The 22,496-nt window shown below is 49.6% G+C and overlaps 2 protein-coding genes across 4 annotated transcripts in view; both read left to right on the top strand.

Annotated features, from left to right (window-relative positions):
* The window catches only part of CAPN5 (calpain 5), a 58,315-nt gene extending 37,386 nt beyond the window's left edge, over window positions 1-20,929 (top strand). For all 3 annotated transcript variants that reach the window (XM_072850876.1, XM_072850874.1, XM_072850875.1), the window contains 10 exons: window positions 8,172-8,380; window positions 8,816-9,008; window positions 9,581-9,774; window positions 10,510-10,587; window positions 11,031-11,226; window positions 12,174-12,296; window positions 12,816-13,012; window positions 13,381-13,502; window positions 16,617-16,753; window positions 17,578-20,929. In XM_072850876.1, the coding sequence (XP_072706977.1) occupies window positions 8,172-8,380; window positions 8,816-9,008; window positions 9,581-9,774; window positions 10,510-10,587; window positions 11,031-11,226; window positions 12,174-12,296; window positions 12,816-13,012; window positions 13,381-13,502; window positions 16,617-16,753; window positions 17,578-17,760 (1,632 nt within the window). In that variant the 3' untranslated portion in view covers window positions 17,761-20,929. The remainder of the gene's footprint in view (window positions 1-8,171; window positions 8,381-8,815; window positions 9,009-9,580; window positions 9,775-10,509; window positions 10,588-11,030; window positions 11,227-12,173; window positions 12,297-12,815; window positions 13,013-13,380; window positions 13,503-16,616; window positions 16,754-17,577) is intronic.
* On the top strand, window positions 2,003-2,925 carry OMP (olfactory marker protein). The gene has a single exon (XM_072855341.1). The coding sequence runs from the start codon at window positions 2,435-2,437 to the stop codon at window positions 2,912-2,914; it is 480 nt and encodes a 159-aa protein (XP_072711442.1). The 5' UTR covers window positions 2,003-2,434; the 3' UTR covers window positions 2,915-2,925.
* Window positions 20,930-22,496: the final 1,567 nt, after the last annotated feature.

Raw genomic sequence — 22,496 nt, 5'->3', positions numbered from 1 at the left:
TGCATAGGTCTTCTACAACCTGGGGTTAGTTATTGCTCTCTGAGGAGGACCCGAAGGTTGATCTTGTGCCTCAGCCAGGGCAGGGGAGGAACATCACATGGTGCCTGGGGGCTGGACACCACTGCACTCCATTCATCATGAGGTGCAAGGTCATTGCTCCTTCTACTGCCACCACATATGGGGGTAAAAGAAACAAGGCAGTCCAAGCAAGGTCCATGTGACATTGTCACATGTAGCTCAGCTCAAAAAGGTCTCCAGGGTTACCTGAAGGTATTTTTAACTTTTAAAACCCAAGGGTTGGATCAACAGTTGTTGCTAAAGGTGTTTTAAAGCTGGTAAACAAGTGAGGCTAGAGCTCAGAGAACAGCCAGAAGGGTCAGGTTTCCTCAGACCTCTCTTTTGTCCCTTCAGTTGGGTCTGTGTAGCTCTTAGCTTTCTTGGCTCTGTCCTCAGGGTCTTTAGGAGTAACAGCAGACTGGTGACTGTGGGACAAATCCCAGGAAAATGACCCACCTTGGGCCCCTGGTGTCTGTGGTTTGTCTGGCCAAGGCCAGCTTCTGATGGTCTTTTTTGGGACTTCTTCTGGAAGTCAAAGTAATAGCCTCCAGGGATCATTCTGGATGGTTGTGAGTCAAGTCTGACACAGTCCAGGTGATGGCACAGCCTTTTGTAAAAATATTTTAGAAAAACTGTTCCCTGGAGTTCATTTAACACAGTTTGAGCTCCCAAAGTACCCTGCAAACACGGTATGTGGCAGAAGCCAACCTGAGTCACAGATAGGACGGAGAGAACCCAAACGACTTGACTCCATACAATGTCTAAAGCTTTATGCTGAAACCCCTGCCCTCTCCAAGTGTCCAAACCAGTGACTACATCCCAAAGATACCATAGCACACTTGCAGGAGTCAGGCCTTTTCCATGGTGCACCTAAAACTGTGGCTGTGGTTTAGCTGTTGTGTCACGGGGCCACTTGGCAGAAGGGGGCATGGCTTGGCATGGCACCTCTCTTCAGGATCTACAGCCTCATGGAGCCACCCAGCACCCTGCAAAGAGAAATGTGTTCACCACTATCCCCCGTTATCCCATCCACTGGACAACCCACCAGCACAGCACCGGTGCTCTGGATTTAATCATGCACATCAGTTGCTGGGGAACGAGTGGTTCCAGGTTGGGCACGATGGTCTTGCTGGTGCTCATGTGGGCTCAGAGCATCCCTACAGTGCCTAGAAAGAGGTTGTTTGGGTTGCTTGTATCTTGGACCTGCTTCTTCACCTGGCCCAAAGAGACAAACGTTAAGGCGCAGACTGCCTGAGTTCCCCTTTCCCAGGTGAAGCCCACATGTGAGCACCCTCTCCAACATCGGGCCAGTCTGTTCGAGGGTAGGCAGACTTATGCTGAGCTGCTGCATCCACCTGCTGCTGCACCATCCTTCCTCCACCTGGACTCCTACCAGCTGTGCCATCCAGAAAAAGACATGGGTTCCTGAGGGACAAGTTGACTATGAAGTCAAACATGTACCATTGCAGAGATGGGGGCCAAACTACCATGAGTGCAGCCAGCAGGGCGAGGGAAATTATTCTTTCCCTCTGTCTGGCATTTGTTAATCCCCATCTGGGCACTGTTTTGGGGTCCCCAGAAGAAGACAGTGGCAGACTGAAGCGAGCCTGATGGAAGCCACCAAGATGGTTGGAGCACAGGACATGCAAGCAGGGGCTGAGAGAGCTGGGTTTGTGTGGCCAGGAGGAGGGAAGGCGAAGGAGGAGGTTATTGCTTTCTGCAGGTACCTAATGGGAGGGTGTGGACAAGATGGAGCCAGACTCTTGCTGGGGATGCACAGTCACAGGACAAAAGTCAAGAGCACAAGCTCCAGCTTCTCTTCAGCATGAGTGTGGTCAGACACTGCAACAGGGGCCTAGAGAGGCTGTGGGATCTCCATCCATGGAGATACTCAAAGATGGACTGGACAAAGCCCTGAGCAACCTGATTTAACCGTGAAGTAAGTCCTGCTTTGAGCAGCAGGATGGACCAGACCCCTCCAGAGTTTCCTTCCAACCTGAATTATCCCATGAGCCTACACTCAGAGAAAGCCACTGCCACCCAGACCTGTCAGGTGGCATCCCTGGCTGCACGCCTTCATTTTGGGATAACGAGCCACGGTTGTCAGGGAGGTTGCCAGGGAGGCTGACATCAGACATCCCTTCCCTATAGATTATCGTGCACAGCAGCACCATCAGTTCCTAATCTGCAAACGAGGCGGGAGGGCACCCAGAAGAAGCCCCGGAGGGTGTTTTGCGTCACTGGCCCGGGTTGCCTAGCACCACTGGGACCGTGGAGAGGGAGCACCAGCTCCGGGGGCTTGGAGGCTTTTTCCCCCTGTGTGTCCTGTTTGAGAGCCAAACATCACTGAGGACGTGGCAGAGGAGCAACTGAGGCGATGGCAGCTGAGGCAGGGATGCTCGAGCTGCCCTTCGTCCATGATGACCAGCTCACCCGGTGCATGCGACTGCGATTCCAGAGCCTGCAGCAAAAAAACATGAGGCCCCAGGATGGTGAGAAGCTGCTGCGTCCCAATGAGCACATCTACCGAGTGGATTTCATCCGGCAGCACAACCTGCGCTTCCTCCACTGGGACATCCAGCTGGAGAGACCTGGGAAGGTCACGGTGACCGGCACATCCCAGCACTGGACTCCTGATCTCACCCACCTTATGAACCGGCAGCTGCTGGAGCCGGTGGGCATCTTCTGGAAGAAGCCAGGGACCAAGGAGGTGGAGTGCAATGAGGCAGATGCCCAGGAATTTGGGGAGCGGATAGCGGAGTTAGCCCAGATCCGCAAGGTGATGTATTTCCTCCTCACTTTCACTGACGGCCTCGAACCAGCTCAGCTGAAGGGCTCCATTGTTTTTAAAGCCTGATCCCCTCTTGCTGAGCCCTTCTTGTTCCAGCTGTGCTTCTTTTGTCTTCATTGTTATTTCTCTCAGTTCATTTCTTGGTTCATTTTTTATGTGGTTCTTTTTTTTTATAAGGGACAGCGTCGTGAAAAAGTGGAGGACAGCTCGGCACTTCTGGAGCCCCTCAGCCCTGTGAAATGTCCCCCATACCTGCTGTCCTCTGTCTGAATAATGGGGAGGAGGGGGCCATGAGCTTGCTGCTGTATTTGCCTAGACCATAAGACTGCATGCTTGTGAATTCAGCAGGGATTCACCAGGTCTGACTAGCTCAGGGTCTTGGAAATATGAGGCTGCCCTAAGCCCTCCAACTGTGGCAACTGCATACCAAAAGCCTGATGGAAAAATAAGGAATTGCCATACTAGAAACAGGAGAGACAACCTGCAGAGAGCCCTGGCTTCCAGTTTCCATCCTAGCCATTAAAAAGGGAGGGCTTGTTTGCGATGGAGTGCTTCTTGCAAGGATGCTGAGTGCTTGCAGGCTGCAGTGACTCCTGCTGTGACTGTGGCTGCTTGGTGTCTCTGAAGACCAGTCCCATGGAGGATCACCTTGCCGTGAAGCTGAAGTACATTTGGACATGCCGTATTCTGCAGATTGCAAACCCACTGGACAAACTGGTGCAGGGAGGTTGGACTGCCCTTTTCCTGACAGCTGCCACCATTTCTTGCTGGGGTCGCTGAGGGGGGGTGTACTCCAGCACGTTGCTCACCTTGTGCTGCCTGGACATTGTTCGTCCTGAGATGGGTTGGAGCAGGCGTGCATGTGTGTGCAGAGCTGGGCAAGTGAGCCAGCAGCTCAGAGCAGGCTGTAGGTCTGAGCCAGCATTGCGTCCCCTGCAGCAGAAACAATTTGTGCATTGTTGTGACCTTAAAGCACCCATGAATGTATTTATTCTGAAGCATCTGTAGAGAGCTGTGAGGCTGCAGAGTGCTTTGCAAACCACAGAGCAGGAACCTGCTGCTGCTGTCCCCAAAAAGCAGTATCTCCTACCCTCTACAAATACTGAGGCAGGGAGCGGTATCTGGGTGGCCATGGGAGCAGGGAGGGGAGACGGTACCTTTGCAAGCTTAGGAGCAGGAGAGTGTTTTGTGCCTGGCTTGTCCCATGACTGTGAATAAACTACCAACTTCGGATGTTCCCTTTTCCTCCACCAAAAAGTGGAGGGTACTTTGGTGAAGCTTCTTGAGAGCCACAGATAGAAATGTCCTTTGAAAGAGTCAAGTATTATTACAACTGGTCCTTTGCTAAGATCGCACTCAAATGTGGGTGAGCGCTCCTCAAGGTATGGCCTGAGATTCTCCTGTGACACGTAAGGAGAGGGCAGTGATGGGAAAGCCAGGACAAGGTGACTTTGTACCCATGGCCTGCTGACTTGTGCAGACCATCCCCAAAAGTGTCCAACCTCTTCTTCAAAGCCTCCAGAGACGCAGACTCCATGCCCTCCCCAGCCCAATAATAGTGTATAAAATAATTTGCACAAGCTATGCCAGGCAGAGAGGAGAAGGAAAGCAGGAAGATCAGCTACTGGCTGGAGAGATGGTGGGAACTTTGAGTCTTGCCCACAGCCAAAGCTCAGCAACCACTGAATCATACAGCCATGCCATGGGCATTGCTGGAGAAGTTGATGTCTTTGTTTAGACCCCGAGAAATGCTGGACTCAGTGAGAAGAGATAAAAGTGGATGCATCCCTGCTTGGCCATAGCATGGACCCACTGTGGGCCAAACCCACTTCTAGGGTCCTGGCAGACTTTCCCATAGGAGACGCTTCCTTGTACATCCCAGAGCAGAGCTCCTGACTGCAAACCACGTTAGACCCAATAACAGGAGCCACTGCCAACATCCAAAGGGGTTTTTGCATGCCAGGTCTCACAATATGCCATTGCTGCATTGCTGGTTGCTGGGGTAGAGTTCTTGCTGCAGATACCTTGCTGGGTATTGATGTACCACAGTAAATAAAAGCCTAGTCAACAGGGTTCCCCTTAAGGACTGAGGCTGTGCATGTCTTCTTCATGTTCATTTTGGAAGCTGCCCCAATCCTGCACGCAATAAAGCAGCACGCACCAATTTTCACGTCACTGTTGGTATTTTTGAGCACCCTTTTATCTCCTGTAAAAAGTAAAATGAACATGTACCTTCTTTTCTCTTGGTGTGAAAGGCTTAATGGAGCATTTAGCAGTTTGTGTGGTTTGGGGAGGTGTTTGAAGCTGGGCAGAGGAGGGGAAACCTGAGGATCCTCAGGTGGATCCTCCTTTCCATCAGAGCTGAGGGTGGGAGCCTCTTTATACCAGTCACTGAAACTCTCCCTACACAGTTTCAGCATCCCATAAAGGCTTTCAGATACACCACTCTGTCCCATCTCCCAGGGGAATTTCATTCTGGTTTGTACCGTGGTTCAGCAGATTGGCACAGCTGGGTCCCTCCTTCCCCTTCCTGAGCTGGCAAGTTCTCAGCAGAAGAGCCCCTGCTTGGAGGAATCGGGGTCTACCAATTCCTCCTTCTAATCAGAGACAATTCTCCAGGGTCACAGGTGCCTTTTTCCTCTTAATTAGCCACTCTTAAGAAAAATGAGAAAAGCCCTAAACCAGCTTAGGGAAATGAACCTGCTGTTTCTGGGCTCCCAAATTACCTGTCTTTGAGCTCTTTCACTGTAAATTTGTCCCACTGAAGGGTGTTACAGCTCCAGATTTTGGGAGCCCCTAAGCACAAAGCAGCCCAGTTGGGTGAATGAGAAGACATGGTCTCCACTGCCTCAGTGTCACACAACCAAGTTGAGTCGAGGACTCAGTGGGATCCTGGGATGGGTGGTCGATGGCATGCTCTCCAGCATGCACTGAGAAGAGACGAAGATGTCTGGGGAGGTTTCCTAGGAGTGGGTGGGAGCCGTGGACCTCAGTCGCATGATGATCTCCTGGAGGTATCTGGGCTCCAGCTATGGCTGGGGTTTGTAGATGTGCCCCAGGTCAATCCTTTAGGCAATACACAGCATCAGGTCACAGGCAGGGGGTTGTGCTGTATGCCTTGAAGTGTGGTGTCCTGGTAGGCACTGCATCCAGAGCTGCCACCCCTCCCCTACAGCCAGGGGAGTCTCAGACACCTTGGCCAGCAGGCGAAGCAACTGGAGGGATCCTTGGCCTGGGTGGGATGCTGTGCTCTGGGAGGAGCTGGGGGGAGGAACCTGATGTTTGAGCTCACACCTTGCTCTTTGGCAGGCTGAGGACACATTGGGCTCTGGAGATCGGGCTTCTCTCATTTCCCCTTGGGTCAGTGTTGGAACAAGACAAGTCCTTGCTTCTGGACCTTGCTCTGCATGAAGGCTGACTGCTTTTGCTACCTTCAGCGGCAGAGGGTGTTTTCAGCGCTGTCCCCAAATGAAGGGACAGAGGAGGATGGTGGAGACCTGTATCTCCTGCCACCACTGACAGCAATGGCAAGTCTGAGAACCAGCCAGCTGGAAGCTGTCACTACCAGCTCTGGCTGACAAGCTGCTTCTAGTCAATGCCGTAATCATTTCTAAGCCCACATTAATAGCGAGTTGATTAGCACAATGGTCCTCTATGACAATTCATTAGGATGAGCTCCAGTCAAGAGGGAATCGATGGGGACTGATGGAGGGCTGTCTGACCTTTCCTGGTCCTCTCCCAGAGGGATTCTGGGGAATCGTTGTTAGCAGTCCTGGAAAACACCAAACCCTCCAAAAGCGGCTCTTTTTCGTGGCTCTGTCTGCTCTGCTTTATTGATCCAGACAACCCAAGAGTGCCAGTGAGCTCACAGGGCTGAGGGCATCATTAATATTTCAGTGTAGGAGCAATAAAAGCCCTGGGCTGGATCATTGCTGGTAGCTAAGGAGTCGGTGGGCTCTCCAGAGAGAATTCTCTCTGCAGGGTTACAGCTTCGTGACAGCAGCCAAATAAAAGCAGAAGGCTCCGGCAGCTGGCCAAGGGCCAAGGCATGGTGCAAGGGTCTCACCATGGCCCAGGACTTCCTGAAGAGCCTCTTTCCATGCAATGTAGCTATGTCCTGTCCTATCCCACCCCAACACTCGCAGATGTCTCCACAGGACAGTGATTATTTGGTGTATTGGAACATAATTTTCCCCGTGGGCATGTTGGGGTTTTTCCTCGCTTAGGTCATGACGCTTTGGGAGCAGGTAAGTAAAGAAGCAAAGGTGTGGACAGTCGGTCACACTACTGCGGCTGAATCGGTCAGCACTTGTCAGCTATCAACTACATTAACTATACATGGCCTCACAGCCCAGCCTGGCCATGAAGTAAAACCATGTTGCTTCACCCTCAGCAAAAGCTAAGCTGTGGTGGGGCAGTTCCTTGCTATGTGCCTCTATGTCCTGGTTCTAAATGCAGATCCTCCTAGATATAGCATCTGTGTTTGGCTGTGCCCATTTCTGTCCCAACTGTTGGGTGGATTTTCCATCCAAAGCAAAGCTGGTGGTGCCTGCAGCTGTGAAGGACTGTGGCCTTTGGCAGTTACCCTTCACTTGTGCCTGTCCCACTGGCAGTGCAGATGGCAGTGACACCAAACCTGCGCTCCCTCAGCCCCTCAGCTGCTCTAGAATTTCTTTCACCCCAGGCCCTCTTTTCCTTCTTTCAGCAAGTCACCTCCCTGTGTTTGCTTGGATGAGTATGGTAGCTCTTGACAGGGAAGAATGGAGACCTTGTGGGGATGGGGATCTTGCTTTTCCCACTTTTATTTAGCAGAGTAGATGTATGCAGAGTGTCTGGTCCCTGTTCATTGCCACCAGGTAGACAAATACACTACTTGCCCTTGGACCAGTCAAGTCACACCAGAATCAGTAAGAGAATCAAAGAAGGTGCCCTCTCTTAGTGGTACCCTACTGACACTAAAATGAACAAAAATGTGGTCATAAAAATAACCATCCCTGGTCAGATCAAGGACTCTCCTGCTCCAGTAGCCTGTCTACAGCAGTACATGGCAGCAGATGTCCAGCAGGGTGGAATTATAAGAAAGAGGACAAGGATCTTTAGCTCCATCTTCCAAGGCCAGATGAAGTCTAAGCTATTTCAGTACATGTTACTCTAGTCTGCATTGGAGGAACCACGTCCATAATCTGGCCCCAACAGGCTGTAAGCAAGTCCATCCCCCTCATATTCTTTCTTATCTTTGATATTGTCTGTGTTAGTTCCAGGATGAGAGTCAAACCCAGCAAAAAAGAGAATAACCTAGGTGCATGTGCCTCCTCTCTTGCAGGTCATCCCAGACTGGAAGGAGCAGGAGTGGAATCCCGAGAAACCCGAGAGCTACGTGGGGATCTTCCACTTCCAGTTCTGGCGTTTCGGTCAGTGGCTGGACGTGGTGATAGATGACCGCCTGCCCACACTCCACAACCAGCTCATCTACTGCCACTCCAACTCCAGGAATGAGTTCTGGTGCGCCTTGGTGGAGAAAGCTTATGCCAAGTAGGTACCCGGGCAGTTGCAGGACGAACTGGGATCTGGGCACCCTGTTTTTCCTCTCTGTTCATTCATCAGTTGGTTTGCACAAGTGGAAACAACAGCTTTCCTGGGGAGGAGTAGGACATATCTCAAACAGACAGAAACTGTAAGAAAAAAACCTTCTCTAGCCTTAATTTACCCTCAAAGCAAAATATCCTCCAACACCACGTTTGCTTAAGTAACGCCTATCCTAGAGATTTCAAGTTCCCTTTACTTTGTCCTATGACAGCAAGAGTGCTGCAAGCAGCATGGGTCTTATTTTTTCACCCTAGTTTGCTATCCTCACCCACTGAAAGTTTTATTACAAATCTCTGCTCTCCAGGTTGCCCCAAGAACTGTCCCAGACCCCTTAAAATGTCGAGCCAGTGTTGTTGTGCCATCCCTGTCATCCTCTTTCAGGTTGTCAGGCTGTTATGAGGCCCTGGATGGAGGCAACACAGCTGATGCCCTGGTAGACTTTACTGGTGGGGTCTCTGAACCTATTGACCTGACCGAAGGGGACTACGTTGCTGATGAAGCCAAACGAAACCTCCTCTTTGAGCGTGTGTTGAAGGTGCACAACCGGGGAGGCCTCATCAGCTGCTCCATCAAAGTAAGCAAAGTTACCTGTATGGTCACAGTCTCACGGGAACAGGCATTTTAGGATGCAGTTGTTTTACAGTGTCAGAGACTTCTAAATTAGATCAGATTAATTATGGCCAAGGTTTCCTACTTCTTCTTGTGGATGGCAAAAGGAGTAAAGCCTGGATGCCAACCCTCTTTATTCCTCATTGCTATGTCCAAGAACTGAGATTAATCCCACCACCCTTTAAATGTTAGGAGAGGATTCACTTCCAGAGAAAGGCATTTTGGTGTCTGCATGTGGACATCTCTACAAACATTGGGTGCCAGACCTCCCATTATAACCAGTAGAATGAGCTTTATGGGTTGACAGTATGGGAGCTCAGAGACCTCATGCAGCAGATGAAGACCAGGAAGGATCTAGCACCTAAAATGGCATCTGATACATCTGCCAAGGCAACTGGCTCTCTCCCTGAGCATTGGTGCTCTTCTTTTTGGCTCAGAGAAACCTGTGGGGAAATCTGAGCTCTCTTTTTTCCCAGTCCCTGCAAAGGTGGTCACATCCTCCTTTGGTACGAGCACTGTCTATGTCCCCCTACCCAGGCCACAACAGCAGCTGACATGGAGGCCCGCCTGGCCTGCGGACTGGTGAAGGGCCATGCGTACGCGGTGACGGACGTGCGGAAGGTCCGCCTGGGCCATGGCCTGCTGTCCTTCTTCAAGTCGGAGAAGCTGGACATGATCCGCATGCGCAACCCATGGGGCGAGCGGGAGTGGAACGGCCCTTGGAGTGACACGTGAGTTAGGATGGGCAGCAGCAGCACCTTTTTTTGGTGGGAAAAGCTGGGTTGGAGCAAGCCTTGAGACATAAGACAATTTGACTACATCCACACCCATAGGATAACATTGTATGGGTATAACATTGTGGGATGCTGCTTCAACCCATGTCCTAAACCTACTGTTTCACTGGGGTAGATTCATTCCTTGCCCTGGGGTCCCTGGAGGTCAGCAGAAGGGTGGCTGAGCTTGGCTGACCTTCTCATTAAGGCTCTGGTGGGTGTTGTGGTGAAATTGCCAGCATGTTCACACTAGTGAAGGATGATCACAGCTCACCTTTCCACTCCCAGTCTTGTTCCAGCAAAACCAGCACCCAACAGAATCAACCTCTGCCACCACTGACTGCTGTGGTGTCTGTGGATGGGATGAAGAACCGAGGGCTGGTGTAACCAGAGCCTTTGACCAGAGTCCATTTTGTTATCTTCACTGATAGGGTTGTGATTGTACTGGCCAAACAAATCTTGCCAAGCTGGATTCAGCTCCACTGATCAGGAAGGAAGTTGAAGCTCCAAGCCATGCTGCACTCCCCTCATGTTTGGAAGATGACCTAACCAGAGCAGTGTGAGGAGTGGTTGCATGGCTGCAGCTTTATACAGGCCTTGTGCCCTTGACAGATCTTGCCGAGGCCAAGTAGCCTCTTGAATTCTTGTGTGTCCCCTTGCCCTCACAGTAATGATCCTGTACTCTTCCCACAGCTCTGAGGAGTGGCAGAAAGTGAGTAAAAGTGAGAGAGAGAAGATGGGGATGACGGTGGAAGATGACGGAGAGTTCTGGTGAGTCCCTCCTGGGGTTGTCACCACGGGCCGTGCCCACAGCGTCCTCCCACCCCATGAAGCATATGAGTCATTTCCATGCATATAGCTATCCAGAGCAAACAGCCTTCCAAGCCCTAGGATCTTTACAGAATCACAGAATCACAGAATTGTATAGGTTGGAAAAGACCTTTAAGATCATTGAGTCCAACCATAGTGAAGCCTCCTCCTTGAGCCCATGGGTATTCTCTGCTTCTTCCACTCCAAAACACATAGCTCTATTGTTTAAACTGAAGAAGTATCTACTGCATGCATGGAGAAAGGTATCTCCATCTCTTTTGTTATTCATCAGCCATCAGAGGCTACCCACACACAATCTCTAACAGGTGATCAAGAAAATCCCTGCAGCATACTGTTCAGGGGAATGAAGCAGCATAACCCAGCTCTGTCCTTTCCCGACTTAGGATGACCTTCGAAGATTTCTGCAAATATTTCACAGACATCATCAAGTGCCGTCTCATCAACACGTCCTACCTGAGCATCCACAAGACCTGGGAGGAAGCAGTGCTACATGGGGCATGGACCAGAAGCAATGACCCCTTGAAGAACCGCTGTGGAGGCTGTATCAACCACAAGGACACCTTTTTGCAGAACCCCCAAGTGAGTCACGGAGCAGAGGACCTTCTGGAGCCTTCACATGTGCTTCCAAGTGTTTAAATCTCCTACAGGGACCTAGAAGGCCAAAATGGCTACCAGACCTCTAGTACATTAAATGTACTCACGACCATTCTCTGGCTGAGACCCCTGGTACAGCATGACCAGCATCCAGGCCAACTCTATTAAACTTATCCCTTTTATCAGGGAGACTGCATCCAAGTGCCTGGTGTAGAGCATCTTGGCACAAGCAAACAGCAAACTGTGCCACAGGGTAGCAGTGTTAGCTGCTGCCAGGAACCATTTCCAACAATTTGGATGTCTGAATGATCAAATCCCAGTTCCTTTGCCCAAACCTTGGCACTGTTAAATTTACCAGGACAGGTGTAGTCTATAGCACCATTTCCTTCTAGCTTGGCCTTCAGAAAAGGCCCTGCTCTGAAGCTTTTCTGTCCTGTCCTGCCCTGAACTGGGATTCTCAGTAACATGAGACAAGTTCTTGTGAGTCCTTCATCTGCCAAGCAGATGAAGGATGGTCTGGTTCATTCCAGAAGTTGTCCTGCTTCCAGCTCTGTATTAGCCTTCATCTTAGGTCTCTGTGAACATCAGTTCCTCCTTCCATGCCTCGTAGGAGGATTTGTGGCAGACTGCAAGGGGTGGAAGTCTCTGGTATGAGACTGCATCCAGACTCCTTGGATTCTGACAAGCAATTCAAGACTGAATTCCCCAGTCTTTTTCTAAGATGAGCCAAAAAGGTCTCTGGCTTGGCAAGATGATGCCAGTTCCCAAGAGGAGTGGGTATGGGCTCTCAGTGCTGGTACTGAAGCCAGGCTGTCCCTGCAGTGAGGGTGAGGAGAAGCTGAGGTTAACTCTACTGTGTGTCCACCCCCACCCATGCCCAGTGATCCTGTCTTAGTAGAAATCCTCCCTTACTTTCCTCCCTTTGCTTCTAGTACGTGTTTGATGTGAAGAAGGCAGAAGATGAAGTGCTGATCTCCATCCAGCAGAAGCCAAAAAGGACCAGTCGCAAAGAGGGCAAAGGAGAGAACTTGGCCATAGGCTTTGATATCCATAAGGTAGACCATGGTTCCTGCACGTTGGCCTGAATACCCCCATAAATTTGTTAGTGGTGGAGTGGTACATCAGTCCTGCATGACCATTGGTATTGTACATTTAAGTATTACCTGGGTGCCTCTGGGGTGCCTTCAGCACAGCCTGCCTCTTCTAGAGATGACGAGAGATTTCAGAGGTGAACAGTGACAGCATGGACAAGTTCTCCTTGCTAAAAGCAAAGGTTAGCCTGTTATCTCCAAATGTTGAAATCCGTTAGACCGATCCTTATGCGTTGCTTGCTGGGCCCCCAGTGTCAAGCTGGGATGCAAGAGACAATGAGTCCCTGAGCCAACAGAGTTGGGAGAGCCACGTCCACACTTGTTTTCCATCCAGCCCAGTTGGGACCGTTTTGCTGGTTCTCTTAACTCCAGCTCTCCCAGCGCTGTGGGGTCAGTCCTTGCAGTTTGGCCCCCCAAGGCGGATACCAACACATTGTCAGTCAGTGCTGTCCTGCTGACCGTCCCACTGTGGTCTCTGCCCAGGTGGAGCTGAACAGGAACTACCGGATGCACACCCTGCAGCAGAAGGTGGCCAGCTCCATTTACATCAACTCCCGCAGCGTCTTCCTGAGGACGGACCTGAAGGAAGGCCGCTACGTCATCATTCCTACCACTTTTGACCCCGGTCACGTAGGCGAGTTCCTTCTCAGGATTTTCACAGATGTGCCTTCAGATTGCCGGTAAGGAGCAAGAGCAGTGATGGGGAGGAGCTGGCTATTTGGAGACAGCCCTGTGCTTTTGCCATGTGGTTTTCTTGATTGGAATTGGTCATAACCTTGCCTGGAGCTGGTGTTTGGCTTCCTTTCAAGGGTGGCCAAGAGACAGGGAATCTTTACAGGTCTCACCACAGACATGCACAGAAGCTCCCACTCTGCTTCTAAGCACGACGTGGGAGAGCATCCCAAACCCAGGTTGAGGAGATCAGAGTGGGGAGCAGAGTCTGACAGTGGACAGTGCATAGTCCTTCCATCCTGCTAGAGCAAACCCTCTGGCCTGCCCGTGCAGTAAGGCTGGGCACCTCTTAAAGGCCACATGTTTTTCCCTGCAGAGAGCTGACGCTGGATGAGCCACCACACACCTGCTGGAGTGGGATGTGTGGTTACCCGCAAGTGGTATCCCAGATCCATGTCCTCGCCGCAGCCGGGCTCAAGAATCAGGACTCCCAAGGAGGTACTGGTCTTTCCCTGCCTGTTGTCTAGTCCCAGAGGAGTTGGGAGGTGGTTCTTTCAGTGGGAAAAGGGGGAGGTAGTTTCATGAGGTAGGAGGTTGCTGGGATTCGTTATGTCCTCAGGTATTATTGTCAGTGAACATGCCTGATTCAGACACCAGAGGAGGAGAAAGTCCATGGAGAATCAAACTCACTTCTTGCTGTGGACATGATCTGGGAGCTGTTATATTTAGGCTGTTGTCTAAGATCCTCGGGAGATCTTCCCAAAACTTCCCCAAAGTGCTTAGCGGTGGTCCTATAACAATCCAGGCTTTCCTCCTGAGTATGAGCAGCTGTAAAAGTCAGGAATCGTATTTAAAGGTTTTTTAGTAGAAGGACATAGAAGCAATGGAACAGGCTGATGTGTTGGGGTAGTGTTCATCACCAGAGGCTGGATAAATGTCTATCAGGAGAGGGTAGGTCAAATTTAGCTCATTTTGGGATGGTGTGGATCGAGAGCCTCTCCCTCTATTTCCTGTAAGTCCTGATCCATGCTTGGTTCCTAGGAGGCCTGTGAGATGACCTGAGCCACCACCAGCACAGCGCACTGTGTTTCTGCCTCCTCCGTCCTCTAAAGGTTCATTTTCATGGTCCTACCATGCTCTGATGCAATTTTGACATCCAGTACTTCTCTTGCATGAAAGACAGCAGTAGCACCGTGCCTCACCATGTCCTGCAGCCACGCAGCTGCTCATGGCAAAGAGCCCCATGTTCAGTCTTCCTGGGGCATCTGGATCAAGAAACCCAGGGGTAGTGATGACTTGTACTGCAGATCGTTGAAACAGAGATGAAAGGTCTAGAGGTTGCTATTAGAGAAGCAAATGCCTTTCCACCATGGGAACAGACCAGATCCTAGCCTTTCTCCCCCATTTCCTGAGTCAAGGACATGTGTTGAATGTGGCAAGGTTTAGCCGGGCACTTTCAAGCCAAATTTGAAGTATAAAAATTAAAAACTTAAAATTTAAAAAACCTAAATTAAAAACTCAGTTTTGTTTTAGGTTTTTTTCACCCAAGTATTATTGTCAGGGCTGCATATCACTAGAGCCCTGAAAGTAACGAACAGGATCCTTCCTTAGGGCAAGGACTAGCCCAATTTGCTTATTTATCACATGCCACAAAGGGAGTCCTTCTATCCTGTCTGGTGTTTGGGGAGGGAATTTTACCCTAGGGGGGTTGTTTTTTCTTGGGTTACTCACAATAGCTCAGTGTATCTGTAGCAATGCAGGGAAATCTGTAGCCAAAGGTCTCTGAACTGTTCACAGAAACAAGCAGATTTATCTTTCCTTCAGACAAGGGTACATGTGGGTTCTGGAGCCATAAAATATTTTTTCAGCAAGAGGCCCTTGGAAATGGCTTTTTTTCCAGCTGTTTTCCAGCTGTTCAGCTCCCACCACCAACAGCCTGCATGTTTGGTGCTTTCCACTGCAATGGCATTTCTCGCATTTCCCAGCCCAGGCCTTTCACACTACTTTGGAAATAGTGATTTACAGATAGGAATTTGGCTCCGGCTGATGGAATATGATGATTTAAATGGGACATCCCAAAAGACAAGGCTAGTTTGGAAAAACAGCTGTGAAATCTAGCAGCTGTGTCTCACCAAGGGAGCCAGGTCCTTGCAAACAGAAAGCTAGCGAGGAGGTGGTCTGGCAATCAAAAATGTGGTTCCTAAATCCCTGGCCCTCAGAAAGGGGCGGTTTGTTCCTTCTCATTTCCACATTTCCCTTGGACAAGAAAACTCATCCACCTGGTCTGTGTTTCCATCATAGCCACTAAAGCTCATGGTGAGAAAATGCAGTCTGGCGGTTAAATTTCTGTAGCTATAGCTCATTCTCTACTGAAATTCCCCAAACGAGCACTTGTTTCATAAGGGGAAAATGTTCACTAATGAGAGACTCTTTCCCTCTCCTGGAAGCTCAGGTACTGTCCAGCTGTGGGCTGGTAGTCTCTGAACTTAGTAACTTTACTCTCCATCTTTGTGGCCTGCTTGTTCCCCAGGACTGTCTTGTTCCAGCTGGGATATTGCGATAACCTTCCTTTCCCACTGACCTGTTACACATCCCTTCATGGACCTCTTCTCTGGCTTCCCACTTACTTACCCATTTTGTCTGCTTTCATCTCCTCCGGTTCCCGCTCATTTCCCCTGGTTGCCCCCCAATGCCCAATCTTTCTCTTCCCCATGTCTCTCACTGCCACCAATGATCCTTTTTGACATTTTGATCTTCTCCCTGAATTCTTGCCCGAAGCAAATACTCCAAGAACCGTCTTCACCTTTTTAAAAGCCTTTTAAATATATTTCCATCCTAAGGCTCCCCATTCATTGGTTGCTCGCCAAACCTTCCCAGTGCCCAAGTGGTCTCATTTTTGGATCTCTTAAATTAGCACATCTTGGCACTTAATTTTGCCTCAGCATTGTGCCATCTCTCATCACCTTGACCACCCAGCATTTTTCTTACCCCAGCATTAGTCATTATACTGACAGACCCTGCAGCATTTGAGTTTCACTCAGTCTGGGAGGAATTTAAGATGTGCGAATGATTTGTGCATAGGGCTGAAAAGCACAGTCCTTGCTGATGTAGCTAGTTACCACCTTAAAGTAAAACCAAGGTTAGCCTGGTTGGGAAGTATACGAGCTGCAGTGGAAGCCAGTGGGGTTTTGCAGCTTGAAGGCTCTTGCTGTTCCTTTCGGTTTCCTTGTGCGAAACAAGCTCTGTGAGCCCGGTTCTCTTCTCCATGGTTTTATTTCTGCCTGCCTTCAGCAGACCAAATCCTGAAAGGGAGAGGTGAGCAGGTCAGTGTCTTCCATGAAAGATTTATCCCAAAGGCCAGGAGGATTTTGAGTGATGAAGGAGTGTTTATGTAGAATATGTGGTCAAGAAAGAGGTGGCCACTGACAGGAGTAAGCCTGAGCCCATCAGCTGAGCTTCATGGACATCATCTGGGGTGTGATGAACTCTTTGGCAGATATCCATCTCCTCTGGTGGGGTATGGAGAAAAACTGCTGCATGACCCCCCTGGAAAAGGGCTCTGAGGAATTACAGGCGTTACAACAAAGCAAAAATTCCCTTTTCTCTCCCCAGGAGCTGACCCTTATGTGCTCATAAAGTGCGAAGGGCAAAAGGTTCGCTCTCCAGTGAAGAAGAACACACTGTCTCCAGAATTTGACGTGAAAGGTCTCTTCTACCGCAAGAAGCCAGGACAACCCATCATTGTTCAGGTACCCAGCAAGCAAGCAGTGAGCCCAGAGAGAGGGATGGAGACCCTCTCTCACTTGCACCCTCCCCACAGCCCTCTCTTCACACTGTCCACAGGGGGTCTGTTCCCCAAGGCTGATGATCATCAGTTCACGCAGCTCAACCTCTCATCACCACGGCTAAGCCGTGACATCTGGTGAATGCATGTCCTTCACCCCTCTCAGTTACAGAGTGAGCCCCCCACACCTTGACCACCTCCACAGCTCTAGCTCAGAGCAGGTCCCCAATAACCCCTTCTCCTCTCTGGTGAGTGAAGGTTGACTGCATCGCTCAAGGAGCTGCCCAGCACCATTGAGGTGCTGGAGTGTGTCCAGAGAAGAGCAACGAAGCTGGGGAAGGGTCTGGAGCACAAGGCTGATGAGGAGCGGCTGAGGGACCTGGGGTTGTTCAGCCTGGAGGAAAGGAGGCTGAGGGGAGACCTCATCGCTCTCTACAACTGCCTGAAAGGAGGTTGTAGAGAGGTGGGGGTCGGTCTCTTCTCCCAGGTAACAAGTGATAGGACAAGAGGAAATAGCCTCAAGTTGCACCAGGGGAGGTTTAGACTGGATATTAGGAAATTTTACTTCACTGAAAGGGTTGTCCAGCATTGGAAAGGCTGCCCAGGGAAGTGGTGGAGTCGCCATCCCTGGAGGTATTTAAAAGACGTTTGGATGAGGTACTTAGGGACATGGTGTAGTGGTGGTCTTGGTAGTGTTAGGTTTACGGTTGGACTCGATGATCTTAAAGGTCTTTTCTAACCTATACGATTCTGTGATTCTGTGATTCTATGTCTGTTTTATTTCCCCAGATCTGGAACCACAGCTTAATAAGCGACGAGTTCTTGGGCCAAGTGGTTCTCACGGGGGATCCCAGCGACCGGCAGTCAGTGCACACTCTGCACCTCCAGGACAAGGGGAACAGGAGATCAAACGATCTCTCTGGAACCATCGCTGTGAGGCTGCTCAGCAGTAACATCCTCACCAACGTCTAAGTACTCAAGGACTCTTCTTCTGGTGCCACAAATGTATATATAAACATGCACACATACATACATATATATATATACACACACACAGAGTCTATCTACCGTCTGCAAAGTGTATATGAACTATGCATGCATTCCACTCAAAGGAGCCAATCTTGTGTTTTCAGTGTTAAAAAATGGTGCCTTTTTGGGGAACCGCAACAATACTTCTGCTGGCGTCCTCTGCAGCCCCCATCGCTGCCATGTGCCCTGTGGGATCGCTGCGAGCACGCTGTGTGTCCTGACAGCCAGAGCACGATGCCCTGATGCTGTTTGTTTACACAGGCTGGCACGCATATGCCACCATGCACACGTGTGGCCACCGCGGTCCCACCAGCTGCTTCAATGCATCTTTGATGTGTCTGCTTGGTTTTAGAGTAGTGTGCATGGAGTCATCTCCCGTGAAACTGCCATTTAATTGCTTCTCCGTGGAGGCACCTCAGCAAAGGAGAAGTGGAAAAATAGACTGTGGCCTTTTGGATGTTTTCTGGGTATGGGTTTGCATACTGCAACTGGAAGGAAAATGCACTAAGGCAGTCCCAAATCCCAAATCCACAGGGGCAGCAAGACTAATGGCTCCATCATTTTAGGGATGAGCTGTCTCCTCCTGAGTCTTGTTCAACCCCATGCAACTCTGAAGGATACAAAGATGCCAACAACTGTGGTGGGACAACTGTTCTCTGGGGTCAAGTTTTTGAATCAGTCTGGACTCAACTCCTGCGTGTGCCTCTCGAACTGCCATGGTGCCTGCTGTCTCCATGTCTTCATGCAGTCCCCATCCCAAGAGCTCACCCCAGTAGCTGGGGTGGGTTGTCTGCTAGGGCCATTCAGTTTTTAGATAAGAGGAGATCAGTTCCTCTGAAGGCCAAAGCGTCAGGTCGAAGGGATGGGGAGCTTTGCTCAATGGGCACCATCTTTACTGCTGCATACAGTGCATTATTTCTCAGTGCCTCGCTTTCCCAAATTCTTTTAAAAAAAATAGTGGGATTTTAGCTTGTGCTAGAGGAGAGAAGAGGAGCACTGCTCCCAGTGCAGCCTGAAAATGCTGGGAATATCTAATTCATACCAGTGTCCATCTCTCACTTTTAATTTCCAGTCTCCTGGCCTGGAGGACGAGTTGCACAGTGCTAGAGCCAGTCTCACAAGCACAATCCAAGCACATCCTCGGGGCCGTGTCTAGGGCCACGCTCTGCTCCTGTTTGCTATGAAGACTGGGTTTATCTTCCTCATTCCACTGGGTGGCAGAATCCTGCTTCTTATAAACCATCCCAAGCCAAGCAACAACCCTTGTCTGGCCTTTCAGCAGCTGATCAGGGCAGGTTTCAAAGCATGGTTTTTTCTCCTGTTGTTATGTTGGGGTTTTTTTATTCATGTGCCTTTAAAAATGGTGCAAGCTAAGGGATTTTTCTGTCAGATTTTCTAACAAGCAAATCTTTTGCAGTCACCTGCATACAAGTGGAAATTAATACATATGATGTAATCTTGTCATCCTGGTAAATTTTGGTCTGAGCAGAATCCTCTGCCTGCAGGGACAAGTGAACAGGAAAGCCTTTTGCTATAGCAAGTAGGGTTTCAGTTTGTCCTACTAAATGCCCATGTTTGTGCTGCAAGTCTGTGGTTTTTTAAAAAGTCCCTAAAGCCCTGCTAAGTCTGTAACAGGCTAAGATGTTCCCCAAAGTCACATTAGCTGCCAGCTCAATTCTTGGTGCATCCAGAAGCATATGGTACAACTTCATCGATTTTTGTAGGCTGTTATTCCCCTTTCCTCATCTTCAGAGTTTACCTCCTGTGGTTATGAATTGGGTTTTTGACCAAATTGCTTATTTTCTTAGGTCTTACTTTCCAGGACTTAGAGGCAAGCAGTGGCCCACAGGATGCTCTTTCCAGGTGCCAATTATTCCTGGCTTGTGCTGAGCACACTTCCAACTCCTGGTGCCATCATTGGGACCTGCGTTAGTTCAGCATCTTGCAGAATTGGCTCAAATGCTCCTAGTTTGGTAAAGTGACATTTTCACCCCAAGGTCAAAGCAAATCCTTGAATTTGGGCAGACCGATTCAGAGATCTTTTGATTTTATTCTGGTTTTGTTCATGGGACTCATCACTGAAAAGAAGTGGAAGGAGCATTGTGGGGCTAGAAGGCATGATTTAGGTCTTAGGAGAAGATTTCATGGGCTCATGTTCAGAGTGGTATGTGAGAGGGACTGTGATGCCTAAAGATATCTCACCTGGCAGGGAGAAGAGCTATTTAGCTAAGGGAGAACATCACAGGAATATCATAGGAGCTTTGCACCATCATCATCATCAGATGGGGGTAGGCAGCCTGCCTGCATTAGCCTCGTTTTCTCAGGAAATCAGGCTACTGATAGCTTCAATAAATAAGAGCCATTTGACCAGGAGTGCCCTGACTTGTGCCAAACCGCACTGTGATCCCCAAGGAACGGTGCTGAAGCTTGCTGAGGAGTAGCGGTGTCCTGGAACCCATGGGCAGCCTCCTTCCTTCCTACAGAGAATCAAGCCATAAAGAGAGGAAAGGCAGCTTTTTAACAGCTTCTTCTTCAAAAAAAAAATCATCATACTATATCAGGACCAAAATGTCTTAATACCAGTAATATTTGTCCTTTTTTTTTTCTGAAAACTTTTGAAAAGTTAGAGCAGAAGCCTTCTTCCCCCTACATTGCCAATGGAATAACAAAAATTACCTTTGTTTCTTTTTTTTTGGTCTTGTCTTGTTTGTAGAGCAGATGGGGGAGGGCAGTTATTGAAATGCCATTCCTAATGTTGATGCCTTTCCTCTTTGAATGAAGTAAACAGAAATATTCAGGGTTTTTTTTGTCTGAGGGGAGGGCAGGTCTGATAAACACTTTCCAGTCCACTCCAGGCCGTGTAGGACATGTCTCTGATTTATTTTCCATTTCTTTTGTTAATCATTTCAATGGTTGCAAGTAGCCTGCCATTACACTCTGTGAAATTCTTTTCTTTTTGACGTCTGCATGTTAAAACAGGCTATGACTTGTCTTCATCTCCAAAGGCACTGACGTGTCATGCTGCACAAGATCAGAGAGTGGTCCAAACAGAAAGGCAACATTGTACAGCTGTAAACCTCCTATAAATAAATTGTGTATATTTTATTCAGACTCCCTGCCTTAAAACTGCTGTGTTCTTCCAGAATGCTTTTGATGGGCACAAGGTGGCTCTGCAGAGCCTCCAATCCTCCTGGAATGGAGGATTCACTAAACTCCATTCCAGTTATTTTCTCTGCGGACTTTGAGACTGAGGCAAGGCAATCTGCGTGAAGGTTTCACACAAGGTTACACTCATGTTCACTGGGAAAAGCCACGGAGGGGAAGGGTAACCTCCTCTGACTGTAAAACCTTTGCATCCCATGCCTCAGAGTCACCACAATGCAGGGAACATGGTTTTTTTGAGCCTCACCTGACTCGGAAACAGCTCTGCAGATTGCTAAAATAAAAAAAAAATTATGGGCAAAGCAGCAGGAGGATGTGATTTTTGGATGGCTTTCCCTCAAAGAACAAATCTGCAGACTGCATGTTGGGAGCATTTGAAAAGCGAAAAGCCTGTTGCTGCCCATGGGCGTCTCCAGTCTTGCTGCTGTAACACAGCACCCCAAAGTGCTGGCCCTAGGGTCTTGCTCCCATCTCAGATTCCAGCCCCATCACCTGCCTGTGCTCGAGGTCTTTGCAGCATGGAGGAGCTGTGCCCTTCTGCAGCCCATCCTCAAGAGCCCATCCTGGAGCAGGCATCTGGAAAAGGCCTTTTTATTGTGGGGTGGGGGCACTCGTCCAGATCGTCCTGCTCCTGGGATCATCCCCTGGGACTAAGTTTGTCACCAAACCCTAGACAGAGAAAGGAGCATCCTACTTCTCTGCCTCCATCACTGAAACAGCTTTCAAGGACCATTCTTCGGGGGGGGGCCTCACAAACTTCTCAACCTCACAAACATCCTAATGGGATAAACATCCTAAACATCTCCTGGAGGATGTCCTGAGCAGTAGACATGGCTGAAACCTATGGGGCTGTGATACTTGTCGCTGGATATAGCACAAGAGCTCTGGTGTAGACCAGGTGGCTTTACCGAGTGCTGCTTTGTGCACATTCAAGAAAAGGTCTATGCAAGCCTGGATAGGCCACAAATCATCCTGTAGGCATCAAGCTCATGCTTCCCCACCAGCATCCACATCTCAGTTTTGCTGGTAGGGGGGCAGTGGGCTTGCAAGCGGAGGTTGCTTTGCAGCCCTGCCTGTCCCTGTGCTGGTGGTGCACACCGATGTGGGCTGGCAACATGAGCAGGGATGCTGGAATTGGTGTGGGAGCCCAGCACATCAGTGTGGGGATGTGGGGAGCTTGTTCATGTTCAGAGACCAGCAGCAGGTAGTAGAGCGATGCACAGCTCCAGGCAGGATCCAGCCCAGGCTCCCCAAGGGTTCTGCAGCTTCTCCTCATCCCTCCAGCGCTGCCATCTGCTAGGGATTTCTGCTCACTAACGTTAAACTAACTAAACCAACACTTCAGAGTTTCCTTTTGACTTGCAAGAGCATCTTCACGGAGGAACAGACAACCTACCACGGTTGCAAGGTGATGCTGGAATATTTCTCCTTGGCATTGGGTCCCCTATAGCCTGCAGCTTCCCACCCTAACGCCCGTATATGTTCCCCCCCATATGGATATGAGCCTCCTGCTGCTC

This window comes from Ciconia boyciana, chromosome 1 (genome assembly GCF_034638445.1).
Source record: "Ciconia boyciana chromosome 1, ASM3463844v1, whole genome shotgun sequence".
Taxonomy (NCBI): Eukaryota; Metazoa; Chordata; class Aves; order Ciconiiformes; family Ciconiidae; genus Ciconia; species Ciconia boyciana.
The sequence above is the reverse complement of the archived record's forward strand: the minus strand, read 5'-3'. Positions and strand labels throughout refer to the sequence as shown.

What these genes read in the sequence shown, in the direction of transcription:
- OMP (XM_072855341.1), top strand. Translation starts at nt 2,435, where the DNA reads ATGGCAGCTGAGGCAGGGATGCTCGAGCTGCCCTTCGTCCATGATGAC.